Source organism: Chaetodon auriga, chromosome 15 (assembly GCF_051107435.1).
Source record: "Chaetodon auriga isolate fChaAug3 chromosome 15, fChaAug3.hap1, whole genome shotgun sequence".
Classification (NCBI taxonomy): domain Eukaryota; kingdom Metazoa; phylum Chordata; class Actinopteri; order Chaetodontiformes; family Chaetodontidae; genus Chaetodon; species Chaetodon auriga.
The window spans coordinates 4345485-4358977 of NC_135088.1; the positions used below are offsets into that span (position 1 = coordinate 4345485).

Genomic DNA, 13493 nt, shown 5'->3' on the forward strand with positions numbered 1-13493 from the left:
TCCAAAACCAAAATCCCTGTTAGTTTGTCTCTCAATACTTTCTGTTGTTCCTGCGTGTCTGTAGCTCCTCAAGGTGTCACAAATATAGAAAAGGCTCAAATATACAGTTTCACTTCCTGAAAAGGCTCACAGACTTTCTGAAACACCTGAGCAGCGCAGATATGATTCAAAGAGGAGTGAGTGCTGCATTTGTGTGTCACTTCCTGCAAATGCAGCCGTAATACGCAGTTATTAAACTAATTCTAACCACTTAGGAGCCATTCTGAAATACTTTTTAAATCTGTCCACCACCTCCACAAAGGTCTCTTTCTAAGACGTTGGAGGCTCCGTCACAGCTCCATCAGCTCCACTGTGCACCTCGACACACTGTTCACTGTCTACATCACAGGCCTCTAAAGGCACAGATCGTTCCCAGCACATGATCAATAATGATAAAGTTTGCTCCACTTTTTTCTCTGAAATGTCAGGTTTGACGGCTGAGAGCCCAATTAATGTGCTTCAAACCTCGTTTGTAATTTTTTATCAGATTCGTTGACGTTCAGCCGACAGCTGAAACCTATTTGAAGCAATCAAGATCTCCTCTGTGAGGAAAGTGAAGGTGAGGATGGAGGAAAGACAGAGCGATGAAGAGAGAAAGAGAAAAGCTGACAGCTGGATGAGAAAGAAGGTTAACCTGCTTTAAAGCTCAGGTTTTGTGCAATGGGGAGGCAGCCCAGTTAAAATGTGCACCTCACACACGACACAACAACAGAGCAAAGGCTGACCGTGACCGCCCGGGGAGACATATTTGATGCTAACTGGACAAAGAGCTCTGCGGCCGACTGATAGCTGGTCCAACTCTGTTGCTCACTGAACTTGAGCACTAACAGCTGCTTTACAGGAGCGACGGAGAGCAGAGTGCCATGATGCTGAGCTTTATCTGCAGCGGCAGAGCATCAAGGAGGAGGAAACACAACGCGAGCGCGCCTCTGCTCTTCATCTGGATTCAGTAGTTGCAGCCCGGCCTGTGAAACTTTGTGAAGTGAGCATGTTTTAAAATGCAAATTGGGTGGTCCAGGCATGAAAAACAGAGAAATACACATCTCCAAGAGGAAAGGATTAGGTGGAGGTGACATAACTGGAAACAAACAGGCGAAACAGGCCGGCAGTGAAAGCAAAGCAAACGTCAGATGACCCGAGTATTTTCACTGACATGAAGGTGTTTTGGCTCTAAATGCTTGGTGACGACACGTGAGCAGTGAGCTCTGCTGCCTCTGTTCAGCTGCACACCCTCATGTCTTCCTCTGCCTTTACTTTTAACGTCCAGTCTGTTCAACTGTTCCGTCAGTCGTGAACGCTCCTTCATCTACGAGCAGCATCGCACATTTTGGATGCTGCAGAGAAACTCTGTCATTGATAACTACTGGAGAGGAAAGTAAAATTAATCCAACCTTCGTCTTAAATAAGGCCTTACTTTCCTAACTCTACCCATTAAAGTTTAATAGTAATGTCACATCCAGCTCACAGTGCTGTGATGAAATCCTTTCATGGAGAAGCCTCATGCTCTTCTGATTATTCATGACTCCAACACCTCAGACTCATTTCCAAGTCTGTGCTCACTTCACATGGCTTTGTGAGACTGTGCTGCGCCTCCTCATTTTATAACTTACTGTACAGGCCAGAATATTACACGTAACCTTCTGCTGCTTCCTGCAAAATAACAGCCGTTTTCACCTCAGTAGGGACTGTGGGATTGTACATTCCCACTCTGTTGCTGCACTAATCAGGACTCTAACAGACGATACGCATGTCGACCGTAAAGCCAGCCAGCTTTGAATAAGCGCCTGTTGTTGGCAGCCAAAGATCCAAATAACAGAGCCTCTGTGGTCACGGTGGGGGCCTTTGTGCACTGCTGCTGGTGTGTGTGGACGCTCGGGGCGGGATGATGGGAGTAGTACCTGGGATGGTGGTGGGCTCTGTGGTTGTACTGATGGAGATGACGCCTGGCTGCGACTTGCCCTGCTGGTTCTCTGCCACCACGTGAACCTCGTACTCTGTATTCCAGTCCAGGCCGCTCAGCACCACATACTCACTGCTGTGAGGCAGGCGGATCTCCGGTTTCCAGTCAGATACCTGCTTCTGAGGAAGGAAAGCAGAGGGGACAAGACTCACAACTGGGTAACAAGTGAGGATGTGGTGATTCTACAGAGCAGCAGAGGAAAGAGTCTTTGAGCAGAAGATGAAGGAGAACATTGTTCTTTAATAACTTCACAAACTGCAGCTAAAGGACAATCAGACAGTCCCAATAAGAGTGAGCATCGTTCACTGGGGATCACAGTGTCTGGTATCAGTTGAACTACATGAATTATTTGCTGCATTGGTGAAGTTTCCTGGGGGCAACTCACAACTGAGGAACTTTATGTTTTCAGGGCTTTCAAGAGCTACTTCAACATTTTAGAGAAAGTGCATGTGCTCGTTTTACTACGACTTCGACAAGAAGAGCAGTATTTTATCGCTGTGCATCAACTCCAGAGTAACAGAGTTATTCACATGACGGAGTCGCACAAACATAACACCACAAACAGTTAGCTCACTCACTAAAATACGAGGACAGAGGCGGACATGTTCGTATTAAAGAATATCTGTCACAGTCTGACTGAGGCTGAGCGTCACAGAGGGCCACCAACACGAGGCCGAGTCCCCGTCCGGGGTCTCTGCGGCTTAGTGTTCAAAGGCGGGAAGCCAGCGAGGGATCGTGGCTTCCTGATTGGTCGGTCTACACTGTGTCGTCTAAGAAACATTTTAAGAAAAGAAAAAAAAAAGCGAAACAGCAAAGTGGTACCAGTTCACCTCCTCGCCCGGGATACTCACAGCCTTGTACCTGACCAGGTAATGTTTAATTGGAGACCCGCCATCGTCCTGCTTGATCCAGTTCACCTTCAGAGTATTGCCCCGGTTTTGGGGCTTGCCCTCCAGTATGGGGGCACTGGGTTCCCCTGCACAGGACAAACCAATGAATTACGATTAGTTGACATAAATGTGGTAGTTAAACGAACGCTGCCTTCAGTGTGTTTGTGTCTTCAAGGTCAGCTAAGCTAAAAATTAATTTGATTGCCAGTTTGACCTGCACTGTTTTAAGAGGCTTTTCTTCGAACTGTAACAAGCGTTTCAATCAGAGGACACTGCAGATGTGGAAGCAGTAATCAGAGTGTGATTTAGGCTTTCATCCTTTGTTGTCCTAAAGGGACACACAGAGTTTTTGTGCCACACTAAGCTGTTAAAGGATGAGAACTCAGACAATAAAATCAAATCCCTGCAGATCAGAGGCTCCAGAGCTCCATGTTATCACGTGCTGAGTGACAGCAGACGTCGTGATAACGTACGACAGGAACACTCATGTTTGAACAATCACCGCGACACCAACAGAGCGTCAAAGTCAAGATTATATGAACTCTGCAGATACGACAAAAGGGTAATTATCTTAAAAGAGCCACATGTAAGATGATGATTGAATTAAATGTAATGACGAGCTCTGTCACACACACGCACGCACACACACACACACACACACACACGCGCACACACACACTATGAAATGAAAAGCTTATCTATCATATTAAAAGCAGCTCCAAACACACATACAGTTAGTTCGGATTAGCTCATGGTGTTATTCTTAAAATACATCATGCCTCATCTATATGACATGAAACACAATGCACCGTGTATGCTAACAGATTAGCATGTAGCATTGAACCCAATCTTCTACCAGCATCAGATCGATGCTGTGGTGTCAATATTCTCATCCCTTAACAGCAACAACCAGTGTGGTTCGTGTGATACGCCGCCGAAGTCTGTCTTTTGATTTCGGGCGGCCGCCTCCCGCAGGCTCGACAGGCAGGTGGGAAAAGGTCAGAGCTTTGAGGATGGATGGTTTTTAAGAAACTGTTTGAAGAAGTACAAGCGTTTTTAACATTTCTGAACAAGTGAACGGACAGCAGAGAGGAGGATTATGCTGCTTGTTTCTATGGACGTTTTGATACTCGTTAGCTGCCATGAAAACACTGAGGGCCACATGAGGGGGTCACAGGGTGTCTGACTCCAGGGGCTGCTGACTGCTCCCTGCTGTCGGTGTCGTTTTTTAACCACAACCACAGTATTACTGAAACCTCGTGGAAGCAGGTTCTCGTATCCAAGTGGTTTTTGTGCCCAAACCAAACTTAAACTACAGCAGCAGCAGATCAGGAACTGCTGCCTTGCTCATAGCGGTGAGGTCAGAAAATGCTCATACTGGTATTTTTTTTTTCGGGAAATGAGTGTGTTGTTGTTGCTGACTTTGGACGCCTTGTTGGACTCAATGTAAAGTTTCAAGCCTGCAATGAGGGAGCGCTCGACTATCACAGACAGACTTGGGCTGGTGGGACTGAGGGCGGTGGGCTGCCTCTGAACCGGAGGTGCTCCTCTCCTTCAGTCTCCTCATTATCTGCTTTGTCCCCTCGAGTAATAACTACTGGCTCGCTGGATAATGAGCCTGTAGACCTTGATTGGACATGTTACTCTATTACTTCTAATAATATATACATAGGCCTGTGGGAGGGAAGCTCGAGGTGTTTTGTGTACATGTGCAGTGAGGCTGACATTTATCCTCATGCCACCCTAAGTGCTGTAAGGCAGGAGACTAACAACCCAGACTCATTAATTATGTACAGAGTGGTTACACACCTTGTTAGCCTTATTATGTTTTTAATTTGACTACCTCATGATGTTACAGCCGTTGCTCTGCATGTGCTAACAATGTGATAACAACAAAAGGGCTGTAATTATAAGACCTGAGCTCTGATGCAGATGTGAAAATGTGTTGTTGTTGGCGAGTCATTTCAGTAAGTGAAGGGAAAATACATTTTACGGCACACGGTTGGAAAGGACAGACAGAAATGTGAGGGTTCACAGTTCCAGTATTCAGCATTTCAAACATCAGTGTTAGTGGTTAATTAAATTAATATGCATGAAGGCACTTTCTCGTGATCCTCCGTAATCATCTGAGCGCACTGCCTGAAATCTGCATTCCACTAGACTGGAGTGAGCGTGACAGGTGCTGGAAGTGAATCAGACAGTGTCGGTTAGTAACAGCAGCAGTCACGTGGGGGCAGGTACGCATTGTTATTCACGAGCATCATTCTGGGTGAGGTCAGTTTGTTCTGAGGCTAAAACAGAGAAAGTGGCTGTTAGGATGAGAAGCTTCTCCGTGCAGGCTGGAAACGTCGGGCGCTCGGAGGGGAAGCGTGTGGAGACACACACACGTCACAGGCGTGAATCCACACGCAGCCACACCGTGAGCGACCCCCCCCCCCCTCATCTTCCAGCGTACACTGAGACAGAAGTGGACTAAGAGAGTTACTGAAAACATGCTGCTGGATGTAAAGAGATTCTTCATTTCAGTTTTGTAACGTCGACTGTTTGGGTTCATAGTTCCATCTGATAAAATACTTACTGCTGAAAATCATAACAGAGTACGATTGGTGCCCAAATTAATATCAATTATTGTGAAGAAAGAATGTGAGTTTAATGATTTTTTTGGTTCTTTATGAGTGCTGTGTGCAGAAATGCAAGTACCAAAAGACGCGAGACCGAGACAGAGACACATGCAGACAGGACGGACATTTTCTTTGGGAAACAGTAGAAGAAGAAGAAGAAGAAGAAGACGGAGGAGGATGCAACAAGAAACAGGACAGAAGCTTGCATGCTGCAGTAATGCAATGAGCTGCTGTGCTCCAATCAGTGGAAGCTACAGCAGCTAATTTGGGGAAAATCAGCACGGTTAGCTTTGCGGCTGAGCGTGATGCTTCGTTCAGCAGGGCGTGAGATGCAGGCTGCAGTTAGAGGCGCTTTGTGACAGTGCTGTGATGTTTAACTGGTCTAAAACAAAGGAGAAAAGAACCAAAAGGTAAAAAAAGGTGAGATTTGTTTGAAAGACTTTAACGCTACCTGAAGCTAATTTTGGCACAATTTAGAAATGAAAGAAACACAGTGCTGTCAAAACCAACACACAGATTTAATTTCTGGTCAAAGTTTTTATAAAAAGAAGAAAAACACACCAGGTATGACGGAAACTAAAAGAAGTGTTTGGATTGAAAGTGAAGCGCTGCACAAACTGTTATACCTGATTCTTCCAGGCTAACATGAAGCTAAATGATGCTATTAATCCTCATCCAGGTCATCCATTTCTTCACCCATAATCTCAGTTTAAAGTTTCCTTCAATAATTCTGATGTTTAAACAAAGAAAACCGAGTGAAACGTTCAAACCTGCCCTCGTTAATTAGCTGGCACGGCAGGCTGACTGAGGAGACTGTGAAACGAAACGTGAGGGAACAAATGCAAAGTGATACTTAAAAACCGATGGGATGAAATGTGTGGGCCCAATCACAAATTAGATTTGCGGTGTGTGTGTGTGTGTGTGTGTGTGTTGTATCACTGTGTTTGAAAGAGGAAAAGGCCTTTTGGTGAGTTTCCAAGTTCCATGTTTTCTTTCCAGTGAAATAACTTTAATGACGCTTTTATTGGGGCCACCATGGAAAAGATGTGAGAAAATGAGTTCACAGAAGGGTAATACTTAAAAAAAAAAAAAAAAGTCTTCTTCATGATGAGGTTCACTCAGAGTTGAAGGGCATGCTGTAAAAAATAGCTTCAGATATATTTTAGCTCGCACTGGAAAAGTCAAAGACTCCACTTCCACCTGACATTAACATGCGTCCAGTGTCTGATATCCGACCTGGATCTGAACAAACGCATGTGGGCCAGAGAGCTAACATCCCATCACTTCACGGCCCTAAAATAATGCAGCCCTGGTGTGTATTTCTTCCATTTTAATGTTAGATTTCCTACATAGAATATGTTTTAACAAGGCACTAAGAGGAGAAGTCTACAGCTGCAATGAAAAAGGTCCAAATCTGAATGATAAAGAGGATGAAGTCTGAAGATGAGCGATGATGGAGTGACAGTGTGTTCATTAAAGGTTGACTACGTGTGAACAGAGGAGCCTAAAGATGGATGAAACATGGCCAAAGAAAACAGGAAGTGTTGAATGTTCGGCCTCTGACTCGCTCTGAATGATCTCTGCTGATCTGATGAGCTCAAACTAAACAACAACAACAAAAAAAAATTACCTTCTGTCGGCCAGCGAAGACGACATCATCAGCACCATGCAAGAGCCATATGACAAAGTCACATGATGTGCACGCACATGATTGGTTCAAAGGAAAATAAAGGAGAAGGAGGGGGCGGGGAGAGGCGGGAGGAGGGGGGGGGGGGGGGGACACAAAACATTTTTGAAATGATGAAAACACAACAGAAAAAACAAATGAAGAATGTTAAAGACAAAATGACACAAAAGGAACACAAACAACCAACCAAGAGAAATCCAGAAATCCATAAACAGATCGTCTTTGAATACACATAAAAAACATGTCGCTGAATATATGAAGCAGTCACAGACTTTGAGTTTGGGTTTTTGGAAACACGTCGAATTGATCAGTAAATACACAAACTGATGTTCAGATAGAGATTTAAGATTGAGAATTGCCTCATGCATCCAGATAATCAGCAGCTTTTCCTCTGACAGGTTTTCTTTACTTCTAATATTTACCACATTAATGCCAATCTGAATTATGAGCTCCGGTCAGCTCGGACGCCACGGCCGCCGTTAAAGAGGAGATGAGCGAGGAAAACACAGCAGAGGAAGCTGCACCATCGAGAATAAGAACATGCCAAATAAACACGACACACGACACAGCAGACGACAGCGTGAACACATGAAACATCGGGAGAAACAAAGTCTAAAAGCAGCTGTGACGCTGGACTGAGGCAGGAAACACAGAGAAGCTGCTGCAGCACATGTATGAACAACTCCAGGGTGAGTCCAATGGAAGCCAAGGCTGTGTCGGACAAATGTCATTAAAGTGTGTTCAGAGGGAGAGAATTAGTTAAAACACGCTGCAAGGACAAACAGCTTCAGACAGAACATCAGCAGAACAGTCACACACTGCAGTGAGCTCTCACCACACACAGGCTGACACACTCTTACCTCAAATGTTGCTTTAAAATGTGCCTCAAACTAACGCGAAAAGCTGTCACGTGTGGTCGCTTCGCGTTCATTTCGTTAACATCGACTGTGAATTAATGTGTTTGTCAACGACGAAGACGAGACGACACCGACGTCATGAAACACTGTGACGATATCGACGTGCTAACGAGGAAAGATGGAACTAAAATGTTTCTGGAGAGGAAACATTACACTGTTTGTTTATGTCAACGCAGCAGTTCTGTTTGTATATCAGGACTACACACACACACACACACAATGAGTGACATGGTGACTGTGTGTGTGGGTGAGTGTGTGTCAGTGTCAGTTATACACTGGGGGGTGTCGATGTGACACTGCCTTGGTGTAAACTGTCGATGCTTCAGCTTGATCTCAGGTCTATTTAAAGCAGCTCCAGCCTTAAACTAGCGAGCTAACGAGCTAAAAGCCGGACAGTCATAAAGAACAGCCTGCGAACAGCTGAACGGCTGAACAGCTGACTCACTGACTGACGGATGTGGTGACATTAAAATGCCGTTTGTTTGACCGTCACATCAGCATCTAAATGAATTTGACTTTGAAAGGAATCTGGATGTTTTCCTTAAACTGATGCCATCAGAGCACGAGACCAGACACCGTGTGCAAAGCTGCGTTCTTCATCATTCAACCTGTTCGTCATCAGATAATGAGAAGATTAAACTAAGTTGGATGAAAGTGACAAAAAAACAAAAGGTTTTGGCTCGACTAGACTGAACTCTTCAACATGATCTGCTGCCTGAGGTTGACTAAATCTGATGAAAACCAACATGGACGTTTGAAAAAGGACGAAGACTAAATAAAAGAAGTAGCTGACACAGTAAGGTCTAAGGTGTCGCTGATCAGTGACTTGACCTGAGGGGCTCTGTAGGCTTTCTGAACAGGCAGAGGAGGAATGGATCAGTCTATTTCCTGGTTGTGTTGTTCAGGGCGCATTGTCGCAGCAAGTATAAGAAGTCAGCAGTGGCAGAGCGTCTAAAATACGTCGATGGAAGAGGCAGAAACAGGCTACGTCTGTCGTAGGAAAAAGCTTCTCTGAATCAAGGTTGACGTTTAGTTATGGCTGCACACTGCTGCGTCACACAATCCAAGATGGCGGACTGGTAACTTGCACGCTGCGTACATTCAGACGTGGTGTTTTGTGGTGCTAGAACAGTGTCCAGTGACCTTGAATGACTCACACTTGAAAATGTTTGATGAAAATGGTGCTCAGAGTAAACTCTAAATGACACACACAAAACATGAGGTGTTAGCATGGAGCCGGCTATCTACATGTTTGCCATGAGCGTGCTGTGTGTTAACATGCTACCGACTAAAAACAGCAGAGGTCTGCAGCCGCCGATCTACCAGCGTCTTCATTCTCACTAATCTAAAAGGTCAATCAGAGAGGCATTAAGTGTGTGCCTTGTTCTGATTCTTTATGAACACACACATTGTGTTAATCATGTTAAACTCTAATCGGGTGGTTAGAATGACGACCTTCATGTCTGACAAATGTTAGTGAAATCACTCCCTGTGAGGATTTAAGGCTGTTAGCGAAGCTGCTAAGCTGCTGAAGTTGTAGTTTTCTGCGGCTTTACTCTACAGAGGGTGTGCAGGCTCTCCTATGAACTCCGCCACATAAATGGACATCGACACTAACTGTGAAGCCAAGCGGGGAAGAGGTGAAGGAGACACACTGCACACTGCGCGACTGGAATACTCACTACGGGCCATACTGGTGGCAGCGATAGGGGGTGGGATCTCTGATGAAACTGAAAGATGGTGAAAAGATGGTGAGAGGAGCCGCAGTTCTCCTCAACATGAGCGGCTCAGTGCTGGGTCACGTTTGTTTTCATGCCGTCTTGGTGAATTTCTCTGAAACACTCATGTGGAACAATGACTCCTGTTTTACAGCATCGATCCGCCAGGATGCCACAACAGGGACACCTTATAGCTATTTGTATTACATCCTGTGCAATGGGAATCAAGGCATGTCTCAGCTCAGAGCATGTCGGGTTTAAAGTCGTGTCCTTAGACTCGCAGGAGGGGGAGAGGACGCAGCTCGGACAACAGACCCCAACAGAACTGAGCAGCTGTTATCATCACTGTGATGTGTATTGATCTATATCTCCATAAAGAATATGTTTACCCACGTTAAGACCGACGTCCTCGGACTACTGCCCTCAGAACAGGAAGCGGTCTCTGGATGCTGGACTGTGGCCCCTGCTCCTTCGTAGTTAACATGCAGGGAAACGCTGAGGCCAAATCCCCCCAAAGTACAACTTAACATGAAATAAGTTTCCTCTAATTAGAGCTAATGCCTGCGAGCATTAAAGAAACTTCTCGTGGAAACAAAGATAAGCGAGAAGAATGAGTGCAGTCGCTCAGCTGCTTGTAAGACTTCAGTGAGCTGCTTGTCGAGCGTCCTTTGCTGCGTTCCCGTGTGTTCAGCAGTGAGTGTACAGGCTTCCTCTCCTTTCATGCTCATTCCAGCTGCCTTTTGTTTTGGTCGCTGTGGTTTCATTTACATCCACAACAATTACTTCAAGTTGTCAAATTTCTACAAAGGCCAGCTTTCCACCCTCTGAAGCTGAAGACGCGTACAGGCAGAACACGCACGCTATTATTCTGCTTGAACCAAGACGATGCCAAAGGTAATGTTGTAAAAAACGCACGTCTGCACATAACTCACTGATCTAAAACTGAACGTTACACAGTAAGAAAAGGATGCAACATGTGCCATTTCACTGCATTTTCATGCACACTAGCGTCCCAGTTATTATCACAGTATGTGTTTAACATAACAAACACCACAGTCTGGTTTACAGAGCCTGAATCTTCAGGCTGGAATATTCAGAATATGATCAAAAGACACGACTCTAAAGAGGAAATCTTGAAGATTTGAATGCAGGCCATGAGGACTGCTGCACACAAACACCAGTCTGGAGCCGAGGATTTAAGAGCAGTTTGTAAAAACCTTTTCGTGAGCAGCCGTGAGCACGAGCTCAAAGACAGCTGCAGCCCGTCCCCACCTGCGCCTCCGCAGAGACCAGGAGGCTATTTACAGCGTTTGTTAAGATGCGTTCTTGTGACCTCTGAGACTATCATCAGTGGCCAAATTACAGCTCCACAATAAAAGCACATCGTGAGCACAAATGGGAATCCTAAAGATTTCTGGGAGTATTTAAACCTTATGTTTCCATATGGGGCCGTTAACGTGCAAAGTCGCCCAGCTTTTAACTTCATTACAAGCAAATATGCAAATTGACATTAATGACCACATGATAATACAACTCTTTTATGTCTCTGTGGACAGAAAGAGTCTGGAAAGACCTGATGTAACACTCAGTGGCTGAACTGCTGCAGTGCACAAGTGCAATATACTTTATACTAGAGAGACACCAAAAGAAAGATGTTACGAGCAAGCAATACTAAAGAAGCAGCAGCACTAAGGACTGCGGTACAAATGACTCACTAGCTACAGGCTGGAAGTCTGTCGTGTCAATCGACAGCAGCGCTAAACAAACCTGAAGCCACGTTAGAGTGACGGGATGGACTGCTGCCTGGAAATTAGTACAACAGGTAATGAAATGAGTCGTGATATTTATGAAGGAGGAGAGAAAATTCAAGGTTGGAGGGTCTGAGGTGGTGATTTTTCCTGCTATGGAGGACGTCATGTGATCACTGTTACATTACACGTTTCTTTAAAAAGCAGTGTTCTAATACAGACAGTACAAAGGAAATGAAGCAGAAAAGACAGCGAGAAAAGAAACTTACTTGTGAAAGAATAACCTGAGAAGTCCGATGGAACACAGAACAGATGATGAGAAAACAATAAAACACAAAGAAGAAACAAAGACAATGAAATGAGAAATATGAACAATGGAAGAGGGCGACTCTGTCCTGCCACATCGTTAACCGCCGTCACAGCGTCTGACTGGACTTCCTGTCAACAGCGAGGCTCGTTCCTCTTTGTTCTGTGATGGAACTGCCTCTGCATCACCCTCCAAATTAGAAATTAGTCTTTCCACTTCAAGCGCAGCAGCGGCTTTGGTTCTATTAAGGATTCAGTGTTTCCTTAAAGAGCTTTTTAGATGACAGTCGTCCTCTGTGCTGCTCTGAAGTGATGTAACACATTAAATGACAACATGCACACAATCCAAACTGATGTCTGTTTTCATTAAATTTACATAAATGACACATTCTCACTCTCAGATACATCACACGCTGACTTCTGCTCAAACATCTTGAAGTAGGACAAAGTTTCTCTTCAGCTTTAGGGAAAACTGGGGAGGATGCTGAGGGCGGGTGGGTGGGTGGGGGGGCTATTTCTACTGAAGCAGTGGGGTGATGACGCACAGACGGGGGCACGACATAGAGGCTGGAGCTACCCGAAACAAAGATTTATTCATGACCCTGATGAGATGCTGATGGAGAAATCGCTCTTTGGCCTTCTAATTGTGGCCAAAGTAATCTCGCTCTGCGGTGGAAAGAAGACTTAAGGGCGCTTTATCACAACTTGGGTCTTAATGTTTCATCACTGTTAGTTCGAGTCCGTAATAACAACATGGAAACTGGGAACACAGTCGGACAGAGCGAGAAACAGTCAGACGATCAGAAAACAAAAGCAAACAGTGAAATTATCACCCAGACCGACTTTCACCCAGTGACTTCCTGCACAGAGGGAGCCGCCATCTCTGGTGTTTTAGATAATCTGGATGAACCGTTTCCAACCTTTCCGAGCGTCTGACTGCTCGTGCTTTCTGTCTTTGTTGGAGCAATGTTGTCTGAAACCTCAGAGGTCACTTTGAGCATCATCACCAATAGAAATGACAGAAGACTCGAGACGTGATAAAGCAGAATCAGCCTTCAAACCCAAGTTTCTCGCCTCACCTGTTCGATACAACCACACTGCTACACTCATGGATTTCTCACGCTGCCTCGTTACCCACATTGGATATAACGACAGCCACTGCCTAACAACAAAGAGCGATTGTTCACACCTGTTCCACAACTAACACCACACTTCTGCCATCGAACATAAGGAACGAGGACTCGGTAACATTCCATCATCACACCAATTGTTTCTCGGTGTGAGACTTCCCATCCCACGATGTGAAGGTGCAAACATTTGGTGCTGTATTAAACACTTCCTGCACGGATGCAAATCAGATGATTGGCTCTAATTTATGCCTCCATGACAAAGTCTTATCTAACATAAGTGCACGTAAACAAACACAAAGTTGACACGTTTTACTTGAAGCCGACACATTGTGATCGGTGACGGCAGGTGTTGCACACCTGCTCCCTGCTGCGAGGTTGAAGACGACGCCATTAGTCTCAGACAGCTGTGATGTGACGGCAGATTATTCACCAAGAAAAACTTAAGGAGAACACGGAGGGCGACAGCCAGCAAACGGC

General features: G+C 45.1%; 1 protein-coding gene across 6 annotated transcripts in view; it reads right to left on the reverse strand.

Annotated features, from left to right (window-relative positions):
• ncam1a (neural cell adhesion molecule 1a) overlaps positions 1 to 13493 on the reverse strand; it is a 235374-nt gene that overhangs the window by 24309 nt on the left and 197572 nt on the right. For all 6 annotated transcript variants that reach the window (XM_076751463.1, XM_076751464.1, XM_076751466.1 and 3 more), the window contains 2 exons: positions 2851 to 2975; positions 1938 to 2118 (listed from right to left, as the gene is read on the reverse strand). In XM_076751463.1, coding sequence (XP_076607578.1) covers positions 1938 to 2118; positions 2851 to 2975 — 306 coding nt within the window. The remainder of the gene's footprint in view (positions 1 to 1937; positions 2119 to 2850; positions 2976 to 13493) is intronic.